The sequence below is a fragment of the Podarcis bocagei genome, assembly GCF_964188305.1.
Source record: "Podarcis bocagei genome assembly, chromosome: 17".
Lineage (NCBI taxonomy): Eukaryota > Metazoa > Chordata > Lepidosauria > Squamata > Lacertidae > Podarcis > Podarcis bocagei.
The window spans coordinates 922160-948884 of record NC_138143.1 but is presented as its reverse complement, the minus strand read 5'-3'; the positions used below and the strand labels follow the sequence as shown (position 1 = coordinate 948884).

The 26725-nt window shown below is 46.7% G+C and overlaps 1 protein-coding gene across 1 annotated transcript; it reads left to right on the top strand.

The window, feature by feature from the left end:
• The first annotated feature begins 294 nt into the window (after positions 1-294).
• IMP4 (IMP U3 small nucleolar ribonucleoprotein 4) lies at positions 295-26082 on the top strand. Its single transcript, XM_081177441.1, is given in 10 exon segments — positions 295-378; positions 380-406; positions 1217-1325; positions 1756-1839; positions 2841-2950; positions 18843-18975; positions 19755-19909; positions 21285-21379; positions 22035-22108; positions 24785-26082. Coding segments are annotated over 10 exon segments (969 nt in total). The 5' UTR covers positions 295-309; the 3' UTR covers positions 24898-26082.
• Positions 26083-26725: the final 643 nt, after the last annotated feature.

The window sequence follows — 26725 nt, the reverse complement described above, 5'->3', positions numbered from 1 at the left end:
GGCGGAGGCTTTTCGGGGGCCGCTGGGGAAAGCGCTGCTGGTGCTGTCGGGCGAAGGGGGCCCTGCCGGGCCGGCCGAGGGGCTTCCCGTGGCGCTGCTGGGGAAGCGGTCCCTGCAGCTGCAGCTCAAAGAGGGATCCTGAAGGCTGCCGTGTTGGGAGCAGCAGCGTTGGATGGCCAGGCCCACTCGCCCACCGGCAGCGCTCTCCTAGGAATCACTCGTAATGGTTGGCATCGTAGTGCATCGTGGGAGAGGAGCACATTGTAACCAGTTGCTGCCTCGACTCCTCTTCTCAGTTTCAGACCCACAATGACTAGCAAGGAGAAGCTTGCGAATGCGAAGAGCTCTTTGAGAGTGGAACAGTCTGACTGCCTTATGGGGGGCGTTGGTTTTCTTTCATTTGCAGGTGTCCAGATAGCTATCCGTTAGGAATCCAGACTGCTGCTGCCTGTTAGGGGTGCTGTAGGTTTTGCATTGAATATTGGCTTGAACTAGATGTTCTCCAGGGGCCTGACATTCTGTTCTCCAGGCTGACATTCTGTGATTCAGAACTCAGTGGCCACAATCCAGTGGGTGCTTAGGCGTGATTAAACCCATTTTGAATAAATGAGCTATGTGACCCTATCCATGCAGTCTTATGTATGTTTACTCGGAACAAGGTTCAGTGACGTATATGCTCTGTAGTACAGTAAATGTGTTTAGGTTTGCAGTAGATCAGTGTCCTATGTCCTGACACTTTACAATATGGCATCGGCTGTTAGGGAATTATAGCCTAAGGGCTATAATGCCGCTTTAAACATAGCTTCCCCCCGAGAATTATGGGAGCTGTAGTTTGTAAAGGGTGCTGAGAGTTGTTTAGAGGCCCCTGTTCCACTCCAACTACTACCATTTCCAGAGTTCCCTGTGATTAAACCATTCTGGGAGGGAAACGGGTTTCCAAACAACTCACAGCACCATTAACAAATGACAGCTCCCATCATTCTTTGGAGGAAGGTGTGGCTGCTTAAAGGCATAGCATAGCACTTTAAATGTATGGTGTGCATGTGGCCATAGTTTCTGCTGGAATGGGAACAAATGTTTGGACACATCCTCACTTGAGGATTAGCAGGTATTTAGGAAGTGATCATCCGTCCTTGTCCTGAAGATTTGTTAAACTGGAAAGTGGTGGAGAGAGCATGTTCTCTGTCGTTCCATTCATACCTTTGTATTCTTTTAGTTGCGCCGGGAAGCCCGCCAGCGGCGAGAATATCTTTACCGCAAAGCCCAGGAGGAAAAGCTTCGGGCGATCCAGGAGAAGAAGGAAAAAATTAAAAAAGCACTAGATGGTATGAACAACTAACTTGCATCTGCTCAAAACTGATGTGTGTATGCTGAGAAGGGTGCCTTTTGTGGAAACCTGCATGTGTACAGTGTCTTGTAGATGCAGGAGCAGTTGGCCTTTGTAAACTCTTAGGACTGGGGAGATCCACGGTGACTCGCTGGGTGACAGTGGGCCAGCCGCCATTTTCCAGCCTAACTTGCCTCACAGGGCTGTTGTGAAGTATAAAATGGACAGGCAGCGGGAGAACACTGTTGCATTGCTTCAAGTTCTTTGGAGGAAAGGGGTGACATAAAGTAATAACTCGGCTTCAAAAGCCTGTTGAAAAATGTATGTCTTGCATTTCCCTATAATGTATCCCCGAAGTCAGTAATGGTGGTCAAGAGCCCTGCAGCTGTGTCTGCTTTTCGTAACTCCTCTGACCTCTTCGCTTCCAGAGAACTGCCTCATCCCCACGGAATTGCGGAGGGAGGCTCTGGGGCTCCAGAAGGCTCTCGAATTTGATGATGGGGGTGGAGAAGGTGAGTAGCTGATATGAGCAAAATGGTAAGAATGGTAAAACTAATATATCATTTTACTGGCTTTGAGGGAAGCATCCTCAGGCTGTAGCCTTTACCCTTAGTGAACAGAGAACAAAATGGCAGAAAGGGAATTGGAAGGAAGAAGACAACAACCAGAAAGAGGACAGTGGTGGAATTAGCTATTGCATTCCCTATTGCATTACTTCTCACTAATGGCATCTTATAAATCAGCCTTTCTTAACCTGGAGCCTTCCAGAGGATTTGGACTACAAAGCCCATCAGGCCCACTTAATTGGATCAATCAACTAATTTCCAGTTGAAATGTGGCACATTTGAAAGTGTTGTATTTGTCACATTAGCGCAACTTACCTCTGCATCACTTGTCGGAGCCCTGTAGATCTGGATTTGAATTGGAATGCTGCTCCAGAAGTGAATTATAAATGCTAGGGTTCATCCTCAGAACATGAAGAGGATGAGGAGGACGTTCCCTAGGTGTATGATGTGTTTTCCTCTCTCTGCTGATGAACCACGTAGCCTATCCTTTTCCAATCATTTAGTTTGTGGTTTCCAGGCAACCTTGAACTCTGGTAGAGGCATTCCCAAACTGGCCTGTGGTTTTGTGGTTGAAGACAGAAGCATTCATAGTGATTTTTTTGAATTCTATGGATTTCAGATTTGTATACAATAATATACAGTATATAAGAAGTAAATGAAGCAGCTAGAAAAATCCTATAGCATCTAACACAGCAGATTGCAATTGCTACAGCCGGCAGAAAAATCACTAAGTGCTCTGCCAAGACCCTTAGAAATTTTCAAATCATCCCTGAGCATGGATGAACCACTGAACCACTTGTTTTCTTTTTTTAAAAAGTTCTTCTTTTCTGCAACCCAAGTTTGTTTTCCAGATGAGTGCAGCTGCAGGGGGTGTGCTTGTTTGTTAAGAGTTCAAAGAGTGTCTGTGGATTTGTCACCTGCCTTTGTAATTTGCCTTGCCGTGGTAGGTGTGAAAAGCCACATGGACGACGAGTACCGCTGGGCAGGTGTGGAGGATCCTCGCATCATGGTCACTACCTCCCGTGACCCCAGCTCCCGCCTCAAGATGTTTGCCAAAGTAAGCAAGCAGCGCTTGTTCCTTCTCTTTTAGGAAGAGGTATATGTGCATGTGGGGGAAGAGGGGTGGAAAAGCTATGTGCCCACTATAGGGAAGGAGGGAAGATCAATCATCTTCCTCAGCTTAGTGTTATGCATTCATTGTTTTAAAAGCTTAAATCCATAAAACTTTAAAAAATGAAAGGGAATGCTCAAGGCAACTTCTAGGAACATGACATCATACATCATATAAAAATAACAGTAGCAGTGATGGAACAGTGTAAATGCAACATAGTTAAACTGCCCTCCCCCCAAAAGCAATTCAGACAGCAGCCAAAGAGCATAGCATAACAAATAACAACAACTATAATAGTAAATTAAAGCGCCTAAAATAATAGTGAGAGATCCTTTTAACCAAGCGCCTAAAATAATAGTGAGAGATCTTGCTTGGAAGTACATTCTACAAAGATAGGTAACATAGATGAAAAGTCCCTGCTCTTAGTAGCAGCCTGCAGTACCTCATGCAGTGAGGAGGTCTGAAGCAAGGCCCCCGGTGTTTCCTGTTTTGGTGATAAGAGGTTCTGGGATCAGTCCATGATATATCTCTTCCAGGTCTAGCTAGCAGGTCTTTGCTGGGCCTAGTTAGGAAGGTTATGTTGGAGACCCACCGAAAGGCTTGAGTGTGAGCCAGGGCCCTGTCTTGGGACTGTGGAGAAGTAGTAACTGAATGCCTCTGTTGTTGTTTTTTTAAATGATATTTATTAAAGTTTCAAAAAAGGTTACAAAAATAAGAGAAAGAAAAGAAAAAAAGGGGGGAAAGGAAAAATACAAAAAAATTAAAACACTTAAAAACAAATCAATCTTTCCATGTCTTGTCTTTCATTTACTTGTTTCCCTGACCTCACACCTCCCTTTTTTGTATTCCAGTTCAATTAGTTAATTCAGCAAATCCTTTCCCTCTTTGTTTTTATCCTAATCCTTTAACTTAATATATTGTAACTTTGGATTCTCACCTGTTAACAAACCACTTTTACATACTCCTTTGTAACATTGCTGCTTAAACCACTTAACTTCATTCTGACATCATTCTAACATTCATTAATTTTGCAGTATTTCTGTAAATAGTCTTTAAATTTCTTCCAATCTTCTTCCACCGACTCTTCTCCCTGGTCTCGGATTCTGCCAGTCATTTCCGCCAGTTCCATGTAGTCCATCACCTTCATCTGCCATTCTTCCCGGGTGGGTAGATCTTGTGTCTTCCAGTACTTTGCAATAAGTATTCTTGCTGCTGTTGTAGCATACATAAAGAAAGTTCTATCCTTCTTTGGCACCAATTGGCCAACCATACCCAGGAGAAAGGCCTCTGGTTTCTTCAGAAAGGTATATTTAAATACCTTTTTCATTTTATTATAGATCATCTCCCAGAAAGCCTTAATCCTTGGGCACGTCCACCAAAGTTGAAAGAATGTGCCTTCAGTTTCTTTACATTTCCAACATTTATTATCGGGCAAATGATAGATTTTTGCAAGTTTGACTGGTGTCATGTACCAACCTGTATATCATTTTCATAATATTCTCTCTTAAGGCATTACATTTTGCTTGATGGTTGCCATTAATTTGATTTTAATTTGATTTAATTAATTTTATAATGAATGTTTTAGAATGTTGAACTATTTTGATTGTTGTTAGCTGCCCTGAGCCCAGCTTCGGCTGGGGAGGGCGGGATATAAATAAAATTTATTATTATTATTATATTACATGCCGTAAACTTCATACCTGTGGTCCATAACTGTTCCCAGTCAGCCATCATTATGTTATGTCCAACATCTTGTGCCCATTTAATCATAGCAGATTTCACCGTTTTATCCTGAGTATTCCATTTCAACAGCAAGTTATACATCTTTGACAGAATCTTGGTTTTGGGTTCTAACAGTTCTGTTTCCAATTTTAATTTTTCCACCTGGAAGCCAATTTTCTTGTCCAAATTATATGCCTCCATTATCTGATAATAATGAAGCCAATCTCGCACTTTATTTTTTAGTTTTTCAAAACTCTGCAATTTCAATCTGTCCCCCTCTTGTTCCAAAATTTCCCAATATTTCGGCCATTTGGCCTCCATATTGAGCTTTTTCTGCGCTTTCGCTTCCATCGGTGACAACTACCTTGGGGTTTTATTTTCAAGTAGGTCCTTGTATCTTATCCAGACATTAAACAATGCTTTCCTGACAATATGATTTTTAAATGCTTTATGTGCTTTGACCTTATCATACCATAAATATGCATGCCATCCAAATACATTATTAAAGCCTTCTAAATCCAAAATGTCTGTGTTTTCAAGAAGCAGCCATTCTTTCAGCCAGCAAAAAGCTGCTGATTCATAATAAAGTTTAAGGTCTGGCAGGGCAAATCCACCTCTTTCCTTTGCATCCGTGGTGTAGTGGTTAAGAGCAGTGGACTCGTGATCTGGTGAACCGGGTTCGATTCCCCGCTCCTCCACATGCAGCTGCTGGGTGACCTTGGGCCAGTCACACTTCTCTGAAGTCTCTCAGCCCCACTCACCTCACAGAGTGTTTGTTGTGGGGGAGGAAGGGAAAGGAGAATGTTAGCCGCTTTGAGACTCCTTAAAGGGAGTGAAAGGCGGGATATCAAATCCAAACTCCTCTTCTTCTTCTTCTTCTTCTTCTTCTTCTTCTTCTTCTTCTTCTTTTATTCTAGGCTTCTTGCCCTGCCAGACAAATCTAGAAATATCTCTCTGCCACTTCTTGAAGCAATCCATTTTATCCAAAATTTGCAGTGTTTGAAACAGAAATAACATTCTAGGCAATACATTCATTTTTATCGCAGCAATACGGCCTAGCAGTGAGAGCTTCAAATTTGACCAGATTTCTAGATCTTTTTTCACTTCAGTCCAGCATTTTTCATAATTGTCTTTAAATAAATTCCCATTTTTAGCTGTCATATTAATCCCCAGGTATTTCACTTTCTTAACCGCTGTTAAACCTGTCTCATTCTGAAACCTCTCTCTCTCTCAATCTCTGTTAAATTTTTCTCTAAGACCTTTGTTTTTAACTTATTTAGTTTAAATCCTGCAACCTAACCAAATTCTTGAATCAGTTCCAAAACTCTTTTGGTACTAGATTCTGGCTCCTGTAACGTCAATACTAAGTCATCTGCAAATGCTCTCAATTTGTACTGTTTAGCTCCGACTTGTATACCTTTAACCAATTGGTTCCTTCTAATCATATTCAACAGGACCCCCAGGACCGATATAAAAAGCAATGGGGAGATTGGGCAACCTTCTCGTGTCCCTTTTTCTATCTTAAATTCCTCCGTCACCACGTTATTCACAATTAATTTAGCCTTTTGTTCTGAATAAATTGCACTTACCGTATGTTGCGCCCCATAGGACGCTCCGGCCCATAGGACACACCTAGTTTTTTTTGGGGGGGGGAATTATTTCCCCCCCAGGTGCGGGGCTGGAAGAACCAGGTCGGGGAACAGTGGGAAGGCACGCTCTGCCTCCCCGCTGTCCCCCGAGCTTGTGGGGCTGGCGATGGGGAGAAGTACACCGATTCCGCGACTGCAGGCAGCTCTGCGCCGCCATCCGGAGCGGGGCAGGACTTAGCGCCCCGCTCAGGATGGCGGCGCAGACCTGCCTGCAGTCCCGGGATGGCAGGCAGCTCTGTGCCGCCATCCAGAGCGGGGCGGGACTTAGCACCCCGCTCGGGATGGCGGCGCAGATCTGCCTGCAGTCCCGGCAGGGCAGGCAGCTCTGCGCCGCCATCCCGAGGGGGGTGGGACCTAGCGCCCCGCTCGGGATGGCGGCGCAGATCTGCCTGCAGTCCCGGGACTGCAGGCAGCTTTGCGCGGCCATCTGGAGCGGGGAGGGCTTCGCCCCCGGCTCCCGGTGGCCGCGCAGAGCTGCGCTGATCCCGGGACGGCAGGCAGCTCTGCACCGCCATCCGGAGCGGGGCGGGACTTAGCGCCCCGCTCCCGATGGCCGCACAGAGCTGTGCTGAGCCGGGGACTGCAGGCAGCTCTGCGCAACCCTCGGGGCCGGTCTCCCTCATTTTAATACCCACATCAACCCCTTTTTCTAAGATCGATCCACATTCCCTTTCACGGAATTCCCAATTATTAGAATATTTACAAAAAATCTTAACAAATAAGAGCATATACTTGTAACCCTTTGGATTCTAAGGCTCTTCCCCCCCCCTCCCCTGGTTTTGATCCCTAAAAAATTGTCCTTCTATCTAACAGTTCTCAGCCTGGATCTATCACATCCGAGGCCTTTAAATCTCTTTCAGTCCCTTTCAGCCGGTTTTGTTGAACATCCGATCTCGGAGCATCTTTGACCCAAAAGGGTACAAATTTTTTCCAACCAGTCCTCCATATTCAAAGGAAGAGTCCAGATCTTGCTTCTTGTTCTTTCCAAGTCCAAATATCCCAAATGTCTCAAACGTTCCAATTTTCACCTTAGCCAAATTTGTAATCCATAAGTCTTCCGGACTCCCCATGGGGAAAAACCCCCACTCTTCATTCTCAATTTCAAACCAAATTTTTGACATCCGAACTTTATATTCCATATATCCTGACCTTGGAGGCCTCTGGTTGTCCTTTTTCACTTGCATAATTTCTGCTCCTTCTTCACATTCCTCCAAAACAGCACATATATCTTGCTTCCCAGCTGTAGATTCTTCTTGAGTCAAGTCCACCACTTCAGCAGAGTTGTTTATTTTAAAATTCAAGGTTGTCAGATTCGTAGCCATAACAAAACTCTGCTCTTGCAGCTTTCCCAGAAGTTCAAAGACCCTATCCAACTCTGCTTGTAATTTTCCATCTGCAGCCATTGCAGTGTCCCAAATCCCCTCTATAGGGATTTTGGTTACTAAGTGTTCTTTTTCCAACAATCCGGATATTTTGTTATTATTGCCACTCTAATTTTAAAAGCTTACAGTCCAATGTAGCAAAAATAACCGACACAAATAACAAAAAACAGAATTTCTTGACTTTGACAGGTCAGTTGACAGCTGTCAAATTCTGTTAATATCTTCACAGGCTCCCTCGCGGGTCGCTCCTGGATCGGGGGGGGGGGGGTGTTACACTTCAACTCTAAAGATCAGTTCAAATCCTCCAGCGATAAACTTATAAGTCCAAATCGTGAAATTAAGAATTTTATCTCAAAAGGAGAAAGACAGTCTCTCGATCTTAGTTGTTTAATTCTTGCTTTAGATTGCCTGCAAGGGGGGGGGAGGCGGACTTCCTTTTGACACCTCCCCCGGTCGTACCGAATTCAATTAAAAAGAATTTTTAATTCCAAATTCCGTATTACTCACGGGTTGTTGCATTTTGAGTCCAAATGTTCAAGGAAAGAAGTCAGCGCTATCCAACCATGGCTTGCGGCTTCACTCCGTGGAAGAAGCGGTCTACTCACAGCACCACGCCACTCCCCACACCCTCTCCAAAGCCTTTAAAAAGGCTTCTTTGTGGGTCGGGGGGGCGCAAATGGTGCCCGCCGAGTCACCAAGTCCACAGGCATCCGTGCCTGTGGTTTCTAAGGGTCCCCGCGTCGTCGTCGCGGCAGGACCCCTCCCCCACCGAGCCGATTCCCTCCGGAGCTCGGAGGGAATCCGCCATTAGCTGGTCGCACCAACCCGGAAGTCAACAATACTCTGGTTTCTCTTCAGATCGTATAAATCTTTCGCCTTTTAACAATTTCTAATCTCGACTGGGTTCTGTATGTTCTTTCCTTCCACTTCTAAATTTATAATAGTATTTAGTTTTTGTCTTTTTTTCATTTGCCAGGCCAACAATTTCCCACATTTATTAGCCGACTCAAATGTCTTTTGTCTCATTTGTTTAATTTTCCATTCTATCTCCTGATTCATCATTTTCATGTATTGTACTTGATATAGCTTTATTTCTCTCAAGATCTCTTGCGACTTTGGTTTTGCTCTCAACTTCTTTTCACTTTCCTTTATTTTCTCCAATATTTTATCCTTCTCATTTTGAGTTCTCTTCTTTACTGCATTCTGTTGTATCAAGAACCCTCTCATAACAGCTTTGCTTGCGTCCCAGATTACTCTTTTTTCAACATTAGTGTTCATATTTATCTCGAAATAGTCTCTCAAGGTTTTTTGGGCCTTCTTAGTCACTCCTTCATCTCTAAATAAGGTGTCATTCATCCTCCATCTGAAAGAGCCAGTTGGTGTTAGTTTCATCTCCATCTTCACAGCATTATGGTCGGAGCATGTTTTTGGGCAAATTTCCACTTTTCTTGTCTTTGGTGCCATTCCTCTAGTTACCCATATTTGGTCAATTCTTGTCCATGTCTGTGAGGGTTTGATTAGCTGCTTGTGCGTGAAAACGTGCTCCCTCAGAGTTTGTGCGCCCCCACAAACCTCCGTGTGTGACGGAGCTCCTCAGACATGTCTGCTCTAGTCACTAGTAGAGTCCGACAGTGGCTGTCTGCGGAAGCGTTTCCAGCAAAGAAGTTCCTTAACGGAAACGCGTCTCCTGGACTCACGGCGTGACAGTTTCCTGCGAGGTATGGGTCTCCCTATGGGAGACTCCGATACCTCCCCACTGTTCTCGCTGGAAGCCTCCCTGAGCCCTCCCTCCTGCTCGCATTCCCTCAGAGACCCACTCCTCCCCCTGCTGGTCCCTGCTTCAGCAGTTGAGTCTCTTTCATCCTGCCTGAGTCCCTCCACCACCTGATGCTCTGATGGCAGTTCCCTGACATCCACCTCCCCTCCAGGGCCCCCCTCACCCCCTCCCAATTCCTCCCCCCTGGGAGGTGAAGGGCTAAAACCCCGAAACGAATCTTCCTCATCTTCTGACGTCTCGAACAATTCTCTCCATCGATCGTCGTCCTGGCCAGCTGAATCCTCCTCCTCTTCAGAATCTGGGAACCCCTCCAACTCCTCTTCCTCGTCGGTGGTGGCAAAGTATTCCCTTCGGAACCTCGCTACAGGCTGAGGTTTACGTGGGAACCTCTGATGAAAAGTCTCTATTAAAACCTCGTCATTGACATCCTCTGCCCTAACCCAGGTGTTTTCCGACTCCGGTTCCCCTTCCCACATTACCAAATACTCTACTTGATCTCCCTTCCACCTGGAATCGAGGATCTCCGCTACATGGTAGCTGTGTTCCTTCTCCTCCATTGCTGGTCCCCTAGTGACCCTCCCCTCACTGTCTCCTCTATACGGTGACAGCAACGACCTGTGAAAAACTGGGTGCAGCTTCATGTGGTTCGGTAACCGGAGCCTGAAAGCCACTGGATTGACCTGCTGTATGACTTCAAACGGACCCAGCCTTTTGGGTCTTAATTTCTTACAACCTCCTTTGAATGGCAACCCTTGGGTTGACAGCCACACCTGGTCCCCCACCCTGATGCTTTCACCTTCCCTTCTGTTTTTGTCTGCTTGCCTCTTATATTCCTCCTTAGCCCTGTTTAAGTTGAGTTGGAGCTGGCGATGGATCGCTTCCATTTCTTCCACGAACTGTTCTGCAGCTGGAACGCTCCAGTTCTCCCCCTCCCCCCCTGGGAAGGCTCTGGGATGGCACCCGTGATTAGCCAAAAAGGGGCTCATCCCCGTGGACACGTTCTCTGCATTGTTGTAGGCAAATTCTGCCAACGCCAGCTTCTCCACCCAATCATTCTCTCTGTCATTAACATAACACCTCAAATATTGTTGGAGAACCGCATTTGCTCTTTCCGCCTGCCCGTTGGTTTCAGGATGACGGGCCGTCGAGAAATTAACCTCTACATGCAGTAAGCTCATGAGCTTCCTCCAGAACCTGGAAGTAAATTGTTTCCCTCGGTCTGAAACCACCCTCAAGGGGGCGCCATGCAACCTAAACACATTCTCTACAAACAATTTGGCGGTTTCTTCTGCTGTAACCGCATGTGAGCAGGCTATGAAGTGGGCCATTTTAGTTAACAGGTCTACTACAACCATGATGGCTGTTTTCCCTCTAGACCTTGGCAGATCAGTCATGAAATCTATTGCCACTGCTTCCCACGGTCTCTCAGGTGTGGGCAGTGGTTCTAATAAACCAGCCGGCGCCTGCCTCTCCCCCTTGGCTCTTTGGCATTGTTCACACCCTCTCACATACTCCCGCACATCTTCCCTGACCTTGGGCCACCAAAATTCCCTGGTAACCAGCCACATGGTTTTGTGTTGCCCAAAGTGCCCTGCTGTGGGGCTATCGTGCAGCTGCTTGAGTACTTTCTCCCTCAATTCCCCTTCGGGTATATATAACGCTCCCTTATAATACAATGCCCCATTTCTCTCCTCAAAACCACCGGGTTTGTCTTCCTCCCCTCTGAGATCCCTGAGTTTCCCCTGGGCGTATGCATCCTGCACCGTACCCTCTACCAATTCCCTTTGCCCCACCAAAGTCGCCCCACACACCCAGCGATCCTCTGGAATGATATGGGTTTCTTCGGGTGCTCCCTCCCCCTCCAAATATTCAGGTTTGCGTGAGAGAGCGTCCGCCCTAACATTCTCTGGGCCTGGCACATAACAAATCTCAAAGTTAAATTTGGAGAACTCTTGGGCCCATCTCAACTGCCTTTGGTTGAGCACTCGCGCCGTTCTCCAGTACTCTAGATTTTTATGGTCCGTGCACACTTGCACTTTATGTTGTGCACCAACTAGCAGATGCCTCCATCTCCGGAACGCCTCATGAATAGCAAGCAGTTCTCGGTCGTACACCGTGTAGTTCCTCTCGGATTTGTTCAGCTTCCGCGAGAAGAAGGCACACGGACGCCACTCCGACTCCTCCTTCCCCGGCTGCAGAAGAAGCACCGCCCCTATGGCTCTGTCAGATGCGTCTGTTTCAACCCTTAGCTTCTTTCGTAAATCCACATGCAGAAGTTGTTCTTCAGAGGCGAAGGCCCTTTTCAGTTCCTCAAACGCTCGCTCCGCCTCCGCCGTCCATACAAACTTCTTCTTACTGCTGAGACAGTCAGTGATGGGCGCCGTCAGATGGGCGAAGTTGCGGATGAACTTACGATAAAAGTTTCCAAACCCTAGGAACCTCTGCACATCCTTCTTGGTTTTGGGTGTTTTCCATTCCAGCACTGCCTGTACCTTGCCGGGATCCATGGCCAATCCCTTGTCTGACAGGCGGTACCCCAGGAATTCCACCTCCTTGGTATGGAACCGACACTTCTCCAGTTTGACCCACAGCCTGTTGGCTTGCAGTCTGCTCAACACTTCTCTGACGTCTCTCACATGTTGCTCCTCATTCTCAGAATACACCAACACATCATCTAGAAAGGCAACGCAATTCTTGTAGAGCAAAGGGCCCAGCACGTGGTTCATAAAAGATTGAAAACACGCGGAGCCTGCTTGTAATCCAAATGGCATAACGAGGTATTCAAACGCCCCCAAAGGGGTAAACATGGTGGTTTTCCATTCATCCCCTTTCCTTATGCGTATCAGGTTGTACGCCCCCCTTAGATCCAGCTTTGTGAAAATCTTTCCCTTCCTCACCATGGTTAAAATATCATCAATTCTGGGCATAGGGAACGCCACCGGTTCAGTCACTGCATTCAGCCGCCTAAAATCACATACAAGTCTCGGCTTGTCCGCATTTTTTTTGTCCACAAAGAACACTGGGCTCCCCCCTGCTGCTTTGGACTCTCTGATGAAGCCTCTCTTCAGGTTCTTGTCAATGAACCCTCGCAACTCCTGCATTTCCCTGTCTGACATGGCATACAACTTGCCCACGGGAAGCTGTGCTCCAGGAAGTAAATTGATCTGACAATCAAAGGGTCTATGAGGTGGTAGTTGGTCAGCTTCCTTCTCGCTGAACACGTCGCTGAGATCTGCATACTGTGGTGGTACCTTCACCTTCCCCATTACTTCAGTCCCTGCTAGGGTGGCTTGGGCCCCTACTGAACCCTTCTCCCCTTTGCAGTGTTCTAGGCAATGTGCTGAACCAAAGGACACCACTCTTTGATGCCAGCCAACCAGCGGATCATGTAGAGCTAGCCAGCTCATTCCCAAAATAATGGGAGCGCCTCCCAGGGTGGCCACATTAAACGCTATCAGTTCTGTGTGCCTTGCCACCCTCATTATCATTGGGACAGTCTGCAAGCGGACTCCTCCTCCCAACAACTCCCTGCCATCAATCGTGGTCACCTGCAGGGGGTTGCTTAAAGGGATGGTCTGTATCTGGTGTTCAGCAGCAAACTCCTTGCTCATAAAATTGCAGGAGCTGCCTGAGTCCAATAGCGCCTTTATTTTTAGGGGGTGCCCATTCTGCAGCTCTAGCGACACTTCAATCACTAGAGCAGGTCGAGGAGCTTCTGGCACGGGCACTTTCACTGCTCTTTGGCCTGGCTGCAGTGCCCCAATTGTGGCAACCAGGCGTTGGCTTTTACCTGCTCCGCTCCCCCTTCTTCTCCCCCCTCAACAGCTCCCACCATCCCTTGCCATTCCTTCCTCTGGGGGCAGACTCTGGCAAAGTGGCCTGGCTGTTGGCAGAGATAGCATTTCCGGGGGCCCTTTCCCTCCTTCTTAGCTCCCTCGCTGGTTTTTGAAAATGCGCGCGCGCGCGCTGTTCCGATTTCCATCGGCTCTGCCGGCGGGAAAGCTGGCTCAGGAATGTCTGGAATGCGGAACTCCTTCCAACGTTCCCCTCTCCCTTCCCGCCTCTCCAAGGCTCTTGCCTCCTGCCGCGCTCCTATGGTCAGCGCAGATTTGGTCAGCTGATCCATAGACTCCGCCCTGGGGCTCCGTGCCAGCTCGTCTTTCACCCCCGAAGAAAGACCTTCTTCAAATAGCATTTGAACGGGTGCCGCCGATAAATCCCAACTCAGTCTGTGAATCAGCATGGTAAACTCAGTCCAATATTCACGGACAGATCGACTCCCCTGCTTACAAGCCATTAGCTGTCTGCGCACCACCCCTTCCTCAATATCGCTGGAAAACATGATATCCATTGCACGAAAGAACTTCATTGTGTCCTTTAGTATGTCATTGTGCGTTGCCATTAGGGGTCGAACCCAGTCTCTAGCCCCTTTCTCAAGATGCCCAATTACAAAAGCAACTCGCGATTCCTCATCAGGGAACTCATCGAACTGCACATTAAGGGCATATTGCATCTCTGTCCTAAAAGCATGGTAGTCCTTGGGGTCCCCCCCAAATTTCTGCACCAATCCTGGTACCTTTCTGGGGAATTGAGTGGCTCTCCCCTTCTTGTCTGCATCCTGAGCCCTTCTCTCCTCCAGCCTCGCCGTCTGCAGGGCCAGTTGAACCTCCAACGCTCGGTATCTATCTTCCAAGCTTGGACCAGCTCCAGCCCCTGCTCCTCCGGTTCCGGTTGGTTCGCTCATGATGCCTTCTCTTGCACAGGCAGCGTACAAAGACTGTCGGACTGCTGTGAGGGTTTGATTAGCTGCTTGTGCGTGAAAACGTGCTCCCTCAGAGTTTGTGCGCCCCCACAAACCTCCGTGTGTGACGGAGCTCCTCAGACATGTCTGCTCTAGTCACTAGTAGAGTCCGACAGTGGCTGTCTGCGGAAGCGTTTCCAGCAAAGAAGTTCCTTAACGGAAACGCGTCTCCTGGACTCACGGCGTGACAGTTTCCTGCGAGGTATGGGTCTCCCTATGGGAGACTCCGATACCTCCCCACTGTTCTCGCTGGAAGCCTCCCTGAGCCCTCCCTCCTGCTCGCATTCCCTCAGAGACCCACTCCTCCCCCTGCTGGTCCCTGCTTCAGCAGTTGAGTCTCTTTCATCCTGCCTGAGTCCCTCCACCACCTGATGCTCTGATGGCAGTTCCCTGACAATGTCATTTTGGCTTCAGAGAAGAAGGTTCCCTCTCTAGCCAAGGGATTCTTTGTTCTCCAGATATCAACTAAGTCCAAGTTGTCTGTCATCTCAAAAAAGGTTTTCGGTAGTCTACCATCCTTAGTGACTACCTGTCTTCGTGCCTTGTCCATATGTGTAGATACCACTCCATTCATATCTCCCATCAAAATCACATCATAATCCAAATAGTCCATCAAGGTCTCATGCAACTTTTTAAAGTATTCAGATTTCCCCTCATTTGGTGCGTAAACTCCTACTACTAAGAATTTCTTTCCTTGTATTTGAATTTCAATTGCCACAAATCTTCCTTGGTCATCTTTAAAGATAAATTTCGGTGATAGTCTCTCCTTTGCATAAATCACTACTCCTCTTTTTTTAACTTTATCCGATGAGATAAATTCCTGGCCCAGTCTTTTATTAATCAATACTTTTCTATGTAGCCTTATCACATGTGTTTCCTGTAGACAAATCAAGTCCAATTGTTCCTTTTTTAATAAATGAAACACACTTTTCCTTTTCTGGGGGGAGTTGAGACCATTACAGTTCCAGCTTAATAGTTGCAGAGCCATGATGTAGTTACTTTACTTTTCCTCCAACTGCACCAAGTGCCTGTTCCTGCTCTGTCGGTGTTATCACCTTCTCTGGGCAGTCTTTTAATCCAAAAGGTAGTTTTGCTATGTCTAATATTCCTCTTTCTAGTGCTCTTAACTCTTCTGCAGATTCTTTCTGCAGGTCTTCTCCATGGTCTTTCCAAAATCTTTCTTTGTCGTCCACTGATCTTATTTTTATCTTTCTTCCTTTGAAGCTAAAAGATAGGCCTTGGGGAAATTCCCACCTAAAGATGATTCTGTTACTTCTCAACAGGGCAACCAAATCTCCATAATTGGACCTAAGGTCCAAAAGATATTTCGGAATGTCTTTAAATATCTCCACTTTTGACTGGTGTATTTCCAAAGTCTTCTGGAAGTGCAGACTCAAGATTTTGTCTCTCTCCTCTTTTGTTTGGAGGGTGATCAAACAGTCTCTCACCCTGTTCTTCTTCCCTCCTCTTCCCAGCCTGAAAGCACTCACTATCTTAAAGTCTTCCTTCTCCAAATCTGGGTTCCAAAAGTCTGCAAATTCCTGCATAAGAAAGTCAGTCAGATTGTCTTTCTCAAGTTCAGGTACGGCCCTGATCCTCAAATTCATTTGTTTCTCCTTCAATTCAATCATAGACAATATCGACCTGTGGTCTTCAAGTTGCTTATGTATCGGTGGTATCTTCTCTTCTACAGAAACTGCTATTTCCTTTGCTTCTTCAGCTGTCTTTCGGGTCAAAGTAGATTCCTGTAGCAGTTTCTCAATAGTTTCTGTATTAGTATTTACCTTCTGTCCCAAATTGTTGATACTTGTAGTATTTTGATCAATTTTGATTGATGCTTCAGCTACTTGTTTACTTAGTTTTTCCAGAGATTCATTAATTTTGCCTAATGCTTGAGCTAGAACATCTTTGGATGTCATTTCTTTAGGTTTAGGTTGTACAAATGCAGCCCCTGATGATGCAGAGGGGCCAGATGTTGAAGCTCTTCGCTGCAGCCCAGCGTCTGGGCGAAAAGATCTACCAGACCTCGTTGTTTTTTCCTGAGGCAAATCTGTCTTTTCTTTTCCATCTGCCATAACACTCTAGTTAAAGCCCAAGGTCAGTCCCACGGCCAGAATTTGTTTTGAAGTGGAAAATTCCCCTGGCCCAGTTGTTATTGTAACAATTTCAAACTTCCTCTAGGGGGACACAGTAGCAGCCAAAAGTTGTTGCCTTAAAATAAATAACCTTTTTTTAATCCCCCAATTCGCAAAACAGTTTCAATTTCAATTATTTTCTAGTTACTTTAAAACCAGGAGAAGCTAGCCAGAAACATTGTATCTCACTTGCAGAGTTAGCTGTCAAAAAGTACTCTATTCACTAACAGCGCATTTCACAGTACGGCATTCTTGTTGTCCAATGGCAGCCTGTTCCCAGGTTTTAAGCGATGGATTTTAGCTTCCTTTTCTCTCTTTTTGCAGAAAAATACAGTTCACACCTTCCCCCCCCCTCCTCTCCTGCAGCCAAGGGGGGAGATTGCTTGTTTTGATGTTAGAATTATAGTCCTTTTCAAGCGTCTTTCAAGGTTTTAGCTTACAAGTTCATTGCTTTGCTCTATTTACAAAGAACGGAAGGCAGACTTCCTGTTTATACCTCCCCGCTTTGGTATCAAATTACGTCTTTGTTCTCCTTTATTTCCAAAATTAACCTACTCACGGGTAGTTGTTTTTGTAGCCAGATTGTCACAGGAAAAAGGTAGCGCTCTCCGGTAACGGCTGTGTGGCTTCGCTCCACGGAAGAAGTAGTTTGTTTTTTTTAATAAATATTTATTAAAGTTTTCACAATATTACATAATGAAAAAGAAAAAAGAAAAAATACAAAATAAGAAACAGTTAAAAACAATTCCATCTTTTTGTCACTTATCTTTCATTTGCTTGTTTGCCGGACCTCCTCATACCTCCCTTTTTTGTATTCCAGTTCAATTTATTAGTTCAGCAATTCCTTTCCCTCCTTATTTTATCCTGATCTTTAATCTTAATATATTATAGCATTAAATTTTTACCTGTTAAAAATCCAATTTTTTCATATTCTTTTATACCATTACAGCTAGAAACCACTTAACTTCAATCCAACATCATTCTAACATTCATTAATTTTGCAATATTTCTGTAAATAGTCTTTAAATTTCTTCCAATCTTCTTCCACCGACTCTTCTCCCTGGTCTCGGATTCTGCCAGTCATTTCAGCCAATTCCATGTAGTCCATCACCTTCATCTGCCATCCTTCCAGGGCGGGTAGTTCTTGTGTCTTCCAATACTTTGCAATAAGTATTCTTGCTGCTGTTGTAGAATACATAAAGAAAGTTCTGTCCTTCTTTAACACCGATTGGCCGACTATGCCCAGGAGAAAGGCCTCTAGTTTCTTCAAGAAGGTATATTTAAATAAATAAATGCATGCCATCCAAATACATTATTAAAGCCTTCTAAATCCAAAATGTCTGTGTTTTCAAGAAGCAGCCATTCTTTCAACCAGCAAAAGGCTGCTGATTCATAGTAAAGTTTCAAGTCTGGCAGGGCAAATCCACCTCTTTCCTTTGCATCTGTTAGTATTTTAAATTTTATTCTGGGCTTCTTGCCCTGCCAGACAAATCTAGAAATATCTCTCTGCCACTTCTTGAAACAGTCCATTTTGTCCACAATTTGCAATGTTTGAAACAAAAACAACATTCTAGGCAATACATTCATTTTTATCGCAGCAATACGGCCTAGCAGTGAAAGCTTTAAATTTGACCAAATTTCCAAATCTTTTTTCACTTCAACCCAGCATTTTTCATAGTTGTCTTTAAATAAATTCCCATTTTTTGCTGTCATGTTAATCCCCAGGTATTTAACTTTCTTAACCGCTGTTAAACCTGTCTCATTCTGAAACCTCTCTCAATTGGTGTTAAATTTTTCTCTAAAATCTTGGTTTTTGATTTATTCAATTTAAACCCTGCAACCTGACCAAATTCTTGAATCAGTTCTAAAACTCTTTTAGTACTAGATTCTGGCTCCTGTAACGTCCACGGAAGAAGCAGTTGACTCTCAGCACCGCGCCGCTTCCCCGCTTCACTCTGGAGCCTGTAATTGGGCTCCTTTGCAGATTGGGGGGGGTGTGCAAAAGGTGCCCGCCGAGTCCCACAGTCACAGGCTTCACCCGCCTGTGATTTTTTCAAGGGTCCCCGCTTCGCCGTAGCGGAACAGACCCGATTCCCGTAGAGCCAGTCCCTCCGGATCAGAGGGAGTCCGCCATTACCGATGGCGCCACCCCGGAAGTCCGTAACTGAATGCCTCTGGAGTATGTGCAGAGTGCACCTCCTGCTCTCATCCTCTGTGTTGCATGAAGGCTTGGGGATTCCTGGTTAGCGGATGTGCGTTTTAGGCATTCTGGTGCCAACCTGTCCTTAACCACTAGGTGACCCTACATCTGACTCTTGCAGGTTATGCCTCCTGATCACTCTCCCATCTCCTTCCACCCATTTCCTGTTTAGGAAGTCAAGTTGGTTTTCCCTGGGGCCCAGCGTATGAACCGAGGCCGACATGAAGTGGGGGCCCTTGTCCGCGCCTGCAAAGCGAACGGGGTCACCGACCTGCTGGTGGTGCATGAGCACAGAGGGGTCCCAGGTGAGTGGCTTGACCGGGGCTGGGTGTGGGCAGGGGTGACGTGGATTGCATCACATTAGAGAGTTAAAACAAATGTTGTTGAGAGCAAATGTTGCTATGTGTGAACTGTCAATTTACCTTTGTTAGATTGTGGGAGCAGTTTTTAATCTTTGCCTATGCAGTGAGTAGAATGGCTCACTTGTATGAGTGACCGGGAGCGGTTTTGCTGGGATCCTGCTCTTTGGTGGTGGCTTCCGTAGTTAGGTGTGTAACTGCTGCTTAGTGGGTAGAACACATGTTTTGCATGGGAAAATCTGCTTTCAGAAAATCTGGTGAGCTAATGACAGTCAAAGTAGAAAGGATAGAGTAGTAGTAGTAGTAATAATAATAATAATTAATAATAATAAATTATTATTTATATGCCGCCCATCCCCAACCACTCTAGGCGGCTTCCAGCAGAATATTAAAATACAATGATTCATCAAATATTAAAAGCTTCCCTAAACAGGGCTGCCTTCAGATATCTTCTAAAGATCCGATAGCTGTTTATTTCTTTGATGGGAGGGCGTTCCATAGGGCGGGCACCACTACCGAGAAGGCCCTCTGACTGGTTTCCTGCTAAATGAACTCTGTGTATAAGGCAGTTTTCTGTGTCTATAAGCAGGAGGTAGAACTGGTGCCTGAGCTCCATAGCACTGATAGCAAGGCATTGCCTTTTACCGCCAGGGGATTTTATTCTCAGCTTGCAGTCACTGGTGATGGGGCCTGACTAACTTATCCACCTTTTTATCACCATGTAGATGGCCTCATAATCAGCCACTTGCCATTTGGCCCCACTGCCTTCTTCACGCTCTGCAATGTGGTCATGCGCCACGACATCCCAGACATTGGCACCATGTCAGAGGCACATCCACACCTCATCTTTCACAACTTCACTTCCCGTCTTGGGCAGCGGGTAAGATGCACTTGGAGGTCAAAATGAGCAAAGTCACTATTTGTGATTGAAAAGTGGGCACTCAAGGCATTTCTATGAATTTAGCGCGGCTGCCTTTGGGGTACTGGCCCCGTTCATATGTACACCATGGTTTAGTTCTCTGTGTGAACTGGAACAAGTCCAAACACAACAGGCTTGCATGCTTCTGTGCAGTTGGAAGGAGGACTTTAGCAGAATTTGCTATCACCGTCCCTTAATTTCTGCTTGTCCTTGCATGCTAACCAGAGATCATGGTTTCTAAAAAAACCCCTCTGCTCAGTTTCTCAACAAGACAACTTCAAACCATGGTTTCTGAAGTTGGCTTGTTAAACTAACCTTAGTTAGTTAGTTATTTCATAACATTTATACACTGCTTGATTTTAAAATCATAAAACCCTCAAAACAGTAATGAATGGCACTCTCTGGTTTCATACACAACAAGAAGCCAAGTTTAGGAGAAAGGGAGAAAAGGAGAGGGATGTGGTGGAGAACATGGGCCCAAGTCTTGCTCTGGCCCATGGAGTCTTGTGCACATAGGGCAAACCTTGGCATATTGCATTCTGTGCAAGATGTTCCACTGTGCAGTTCTGGTCCCCCCAGCTCAAATGAAGATCCTGTAGTACAGGGGTTGGGTGGGAGAGTACAGAAAGAGCAACTGGAACGATTGAGAGATTGGAGCATCTTCCATATGAAGTGAAGGTCGGGGCTTGTTATTTTTGTTGAGTGGTAAAAGAACTTGTATATTTTGTACTTGGAAGTCCAGCTGAGTTTACTGGCAGGTTTAGGGTTACAACCTAAGGGTCTATGAGGGTGTGGAGGGATGGCGACCCTCTAGCCTCTCCAAATGCTGTTGCACTCCAACTCCTATAATCTAAGCTGGGGGAGGGGTAAGCCAGGGGTGGGGGCCTGCTGAATCCTGGTCTCTCACCCCAGCCTGGACAGGGCAGCTGGGCCGCCCACTTGTCAATCATCTGTGTAGCTGACCCAGCCAACACTTTATCTTATGCCAGGGTTCTGGTGGATGGGTTTGGGGCAAACAGTCTCATGGGCCTGCAGGCCAGAGCTTCCCCAGTGGTGGAAGATCTTGCTTCTGGGATTCATCAAACATCTTCTGTGGGCGGTTAAAGCACATTCAACACACCTTTCAAGCACATGGCTTTCCCCATGGACTGTAGTGTCCTCCTCACAGAGTTAGAGTTCACAGCACCCTTAACAAACAACAGTTCACAGGATTCTTGGGGGGCCAGCACGTGCTTGAAGGGTGTGCTGGATGTGCTTTAAAAGTATGGTGTGGATCTGTCCCATTTTCTACCAGCTTACAAGTCTTCCCACATTCTCTTCACTTCTCCCTCCTCAGCTCACCAGCATTCTCAAGTACCTGTTTCCAGTGCCCAAAGATGATAGCAAACGGGTCATCACCTTTGCCAACCAAGAAGACTACATCTCCTTCCGGTAGGGGGAACTTGTCTTGTGTTTCTGCTAGGGCTGGCTGCCAGTGTTCTCTTTTCTCTCCTTGGTCCCATTGATAGGTTGCAAAAGTGTGGAGTGAGCGGTGAAGAGACACTTGCTCTCTTTGAAGTGGGGGGTGAATTGCAAGGGGGGGAGAGGCTGCAGTTCAAAGTGCTGGTCCCCCCAAGAATGTTGGCCTCCAACCTCTTCTCCGCTGATGTGGCAAAGAGTTTTTGTTTTATTGGGGGGGGGGGCGGAATTAAACACAACAAACTGCAACCCAGCAGAGTCAGTTTGAGATATGACAAAAGGACCATAAAAGATTCTAAAAAGCACAAAGTAGAGCAAGGCACAAGTGTGCTAATTCAACAAGTTCCTTCCATAGTCCTCCATGTGTTTGGAGAAGCATTGCTACAGTATTTGCTCGCTGCAGCATATATGGGAAACGAAAGGCTGCCCATTTGCCTAGAAAGATGGTGCATCTGATTTCAGCCAGGTCTCCTTGCGCTGTGGGACCTGTCACTCTTCTGCTCTGCGCCAAACTCTGGGGCTGGCACTGAGAGGGCAGCAGCAAAAAGGGAGGTAGTCGGTGAGTATGGGCTTGTTGGGGATTGTTCCAGCACTAGCTTCTTAACAAAACTTGCTTTTTTTGTGGCAGGCACCACATCTACAAGAAGACTGACCACCGGAACGTAGAGCTTACAGAGGTTGGGCCAAGGTTTGAGATGAAACGTAAGTCAGCTGCCTAGAACACTGGAAGGGCATGGTGCAAATCCACGAATGGAATAGAGGGCAAACAGAGCAGAGGGTGGGGGACTCCAGGCCCAGGGGTGAATGTGGCCCTCCAGGCCTCCACAGCAGGCGCTCCTCGAGCCACAGCCGCTTCCCAGCCCTGCTCTGCACTTACCTCAGGCACTTTTGCCTGGCTGGAATGTGCCCCTGAACTGCCACCATTCCTCTAGGTAAGTGGATGGGTGTAAAAATCTCTGGCTGTTGAAATCTCCAACTGTTGAATGGCTGGAATGTGTCACTTAGGGCTGAATTATACCTTCAGAAATATCCGTAGTAGAGCCCTCCAGGAGCTGAACCGCTTCCTTGTGCAATTGGAGGATGGCACCATCAGATAAGTCTGTTTTATACAAGAGTCCTTCTGCATAAAGCTTCAGCATGTCAGGGAAAGGCTGTGCTTCCTCCCATTGGGGTACCTTGCCATGCACATAATGGTTGCTGATTCTTTTTAAGCATAGAAGAGCATTTGATGTGATTCCATCCCTTTTTACTTACAAAGTGATATATTTGAGCCTGAGTTTGGCTCTGACTGGAGCCTGTTTCACAAGAATTTGGGGTGTTGCTTCCTTGCCTCTTTTTTCTTTCTCCTGCAACATTTGAATGCCAAACCTGATTAGTAAATTAAAGTGGCAGGCTGCTGTTCAGCCTTAATTCGCTTTTAAGAGTGTGCCAAATCGTAAATATTAAAAAACACACACCACATAACGCAATTACATAAAAACGATTAAAACATTTTGTCAGAGCTGCTTCCAGATCCTAGCTCACAGAGGATCACGCTAGCCAGCGGTCACTTGTAAAAGTCTTTATTGAGTAACAGTTTCCATTCTCAAGCTGCTGCGCGCAGCTCTACGTCTTAAGGGTTAGACCGGCGAAGCTCCGTCTGAGTCTCCGCCCCCTGTGCACCAGCTTACTAACCTAGCCTTACTCCACCTTTTCCGCCTGACCGTTCTTCTCTGGGTCCCTCTGCCCCCCGTGGTCTCTTCCTTCCGGGATTCTTCTGACGCTGACCCCCCGGACCCTCCTGTCTCCTTGCGCCGGGCTTTAGGACCTGGCTCCCTTTCCGGGCTGCTTACTGCGCCACCTTCCTGTGCATTTGAACTTGGCGCGTGCGCCCAATCTTCCACTTTCCGCCTGACCGTTTCTTCGCTCCCCGATGGAGGTGTGGCCACTCCTGACTCGTGCCCTCCCTCCTGTTGCGAGCTGCCAGCGCTTGATACCTGGCGCCCTTCCTCTCCCCTGCTCTCTGTTGGTGACGCTGGTCCCGATTTCCAACTGCTCCCCTCTGAGCCCCCTCTGGACCCTTCTTCCTGGGGTGTCCCCCTAGGCTCCCCCCTTGCCCTGGCCACTGGTGCTCCTTTCTGTGAATCTTCTGATTCACTGGAAAGACTCGGAGATCTCGGGTCGTCGTCATCACTCATCTTTTCTTCTGCCTCCTCCCCCTCACTCTCTGTTTCCTCCCTTGCCCTTGCCTCTGCTCCTGAACCCCTGACACATTTACTTTTGTATGTTCTAGAGCAGGGATGTCCAACAGGTCGATCACGCAAGGTTTTTGTAGATTGCGGGTCGATCTCTGGCTCCTTTTCCTCAGCAAAATTGACTCCTGCCCTCCCCACCCCCCTCCACTGTTGTCTGACCAGTGGAGGAGAAGTGGCTGTTTTCATTCAAAGCGATATTATTGTGAGTGACTTCTTCCCTTCGACCCTTGCCTTAACCTTCCCCCAAAAAACAGAACTTACCTTGTAAGAAAGTATTTGTATAAAAGTGGGGCTTTCCCCCTCCCTAAAAAAGCTCAAAAACTTTGACCTGAACCCCCAAAAAGCAGGGGTAGATCATTGCCAGATTTTAATTCTGAAAGTAGATCTCAGTCTTTCAGGAGTTGGCCACCCCTGCTCTAGAGGAATTTCTTTTCCAGATATTTGTTTGCAATACATACAAGCCTGATTGCCTTTGAATTTAGGTCAGCCATGAGTGCCACTTTAAAAGAGCTCAATGTCACAGCAGTGGAACTGCTGTTGTTTAGACTACTATGACGCACTTGAAGCATTTTTACCCATTTATTCAGTCACAGTAGCTTTTCATAGTGAACAAAGGTTGGACTCCCAGCCAGCAGGACCAGTGTTCAGGGATGATGGAAGTTGTAGTCCAAACACCCCTGGAGGGCCACAGTTTCCCCCCACCAGAGGTTCTCCTCAATTTACAGAAGCAATATGCCTCCAGGTACCACACAGTGATGGCCATCTCCTTCAGGCCTTGTTTGAGATCTTGCAGAGGCGCCTGGCTGGTGGTGGTTGGTGAAGTGGACCACTGGCCTAGGGGAGCCTCCTGTCTGCTCCAGCAAAGCCATTCTTGTGTTTGAGATAAAGGTGTGTGAAATGCTTCAAGCACATGGAGAAAGCACTTGCAAGATACGACCGTGGTATTTGCTAGTCCACATTTCTTCTTCCTTGTTGTCTGTGTCCAAATGTTTTCTGCCAAAAGTTTAGAAGGCTGCAGTTGGGTGGGTGTCTGGACTAACAGGCAGAACTGTGCAGAGATAGGGGTTGGTGGGTTGGTGGGTGCTGCATGTCTGCTTCAGGTGGAGCTGGATGAGACTCTAAAGCTGCTCTTCTCTTATTCCAGTATATATGATCAAACTGGGAACCTTGGAGCAGGAGAGCACAGCAGATGTGGAGTGGCGCTGGCACCCATACACTCGCACAGCTAAGAAGCGGAAATTCCTCAGCGTGGAGTAGCATGGACTCCACACTGCCTCTCTCTTCCTCCTCCTCAAGGAGGCTGTCCACTGCCTGGAGCCTGGGGCCTTTGTGAACTGGAGTCTTCAAATTCACCCCATAAACCTGTGCTTTCTGCCACTGAAAATCTCCTTGGCCCATGCAGACAAAGGACACAAAAAACCCCCAACTATGCCAAGCATTCATAGATTTCATGGAATCTTTGAGTTGGAAGGGACCCAAGGGTCATCTAGTCCAACTCCCTGCCATGCAAGAATCTCCATGACAGATTCCCTCTCCAGGCACAGAGCATTCTACCTGGGGTTTTTTGTTTTTGTTTTGTACCGGGGGGGGGGGCATCTTGGAAGCCTGCTCTCTCCTGCTCTGCATCCCTGTTCAGTTGTGGGTTTGGCGCACATATACTGGGCTACATATTACAGTGAGCCCTGTCATTCCTTCCTTCCTTCCAAAAACAGCATCAGGGGAATGGATGACTAGGGCAGCAGTGGTCGCCAAGAGAAGGCCCACTTTGACACCCATTCAAGCAGTCCTAGAATGAGTGAAGATGGAATCGCTCCTAGTTGCTGTTAAGGAGCAGGCAGGATAGAAAACATGGCCTTGTCAAACCTGGTGCCTCCCAGATGTTGCTGGACTACAACTCTCATGATTTCTGGCCTGATAGAACAAATGGAATTACTTTTCTTTCTCTGTTCCACAGAGTAAGTCAACTTGGCGCAGCTATATTTCCTGGAAATGGGAAAATGGCTAGTAGAATAGATTTCAGTGGGGCCCCAAATTCTTGCCTGCCCCTTTGTTTTGCTCTAGTTTTGTGAGATGTATTTCTCATCTCTCTGTTTCACAGAAAATGTTTTTCTTGGAGAGGATCCCAGAGTAGGCAGGCTGATTGCTGGAAATTGGGGATTGTGGGAGGAGTTTTACAGAGTAGCGGAAGGGAGGGAAATTGGCATAGAATGCACCCCTAGGTGATGTGAAATGCTTCCCTTCTGATGGCTGTATCAGCCAATGTGATGGAGTTCTAAGGCATGGGGGCAGCAACCACTCCCCACCACTGGTATTTACAGATTTTTATACGTCCATCTTCTCTTCCTGGTGCTTTCCTCTAGGGCAGTTAAATCATAGGGCAGGGGTGGCCAACTCTCAAGAGACTGCGATCTACTTTCAGAATTAAAATCTGGCAGTAATCTACTGTTGAGCTCTTTTTTTGGAAGGAAAGCCCCATTTTGGGGGTTCAAAAATAGCTTTTGGGGGGCTTCCGGTTTTTTGGGGGGTGAAGGCAAGGGACAAAGGGGTAAACTCACTCACAAGAAGATCGCTATGGATGAAAACAGCAGCACAGAGAAAGCTCCGTCTTCCCTTCCAGAGATCAAACAACAATGGAGGGCGAGGCAGGAGTCAGTTTTAGCGACACTAAGGGAAGGGAGCCAGAGATCGGCTGCAATCTACCAAAACCTCACAGGGATCTACCAGTAGATCGCGATCAACCTGTTGGACATACCTGCCATAGGGCATCTAGCACTGCCTACATGGACTCCAAAGTGGCATGGATGTGAGCATCCCAAAGCCTGGGTAGATCAGAGCTCTTGTGTGTTTACTTTCCAGGAAAGTCAGACATCCAGGAAGCTTCTAGTTCTCCAGCAAGAGATTTGGAAAGAGCAATTGAACATTCAGACTAAAAAGAAAAAAAACCAAAACAAGGACAGTAACTGTTGCAAGGGAGGAGCTCCATCTTCCTTCCTCATTCTCCCCAGCCTCATGAGTGCAATCTTTTGACAAAAGTATTCTGCATGTGAGAAGTAATATGTTGCAATTGGAACACCCAGCGGTGGGG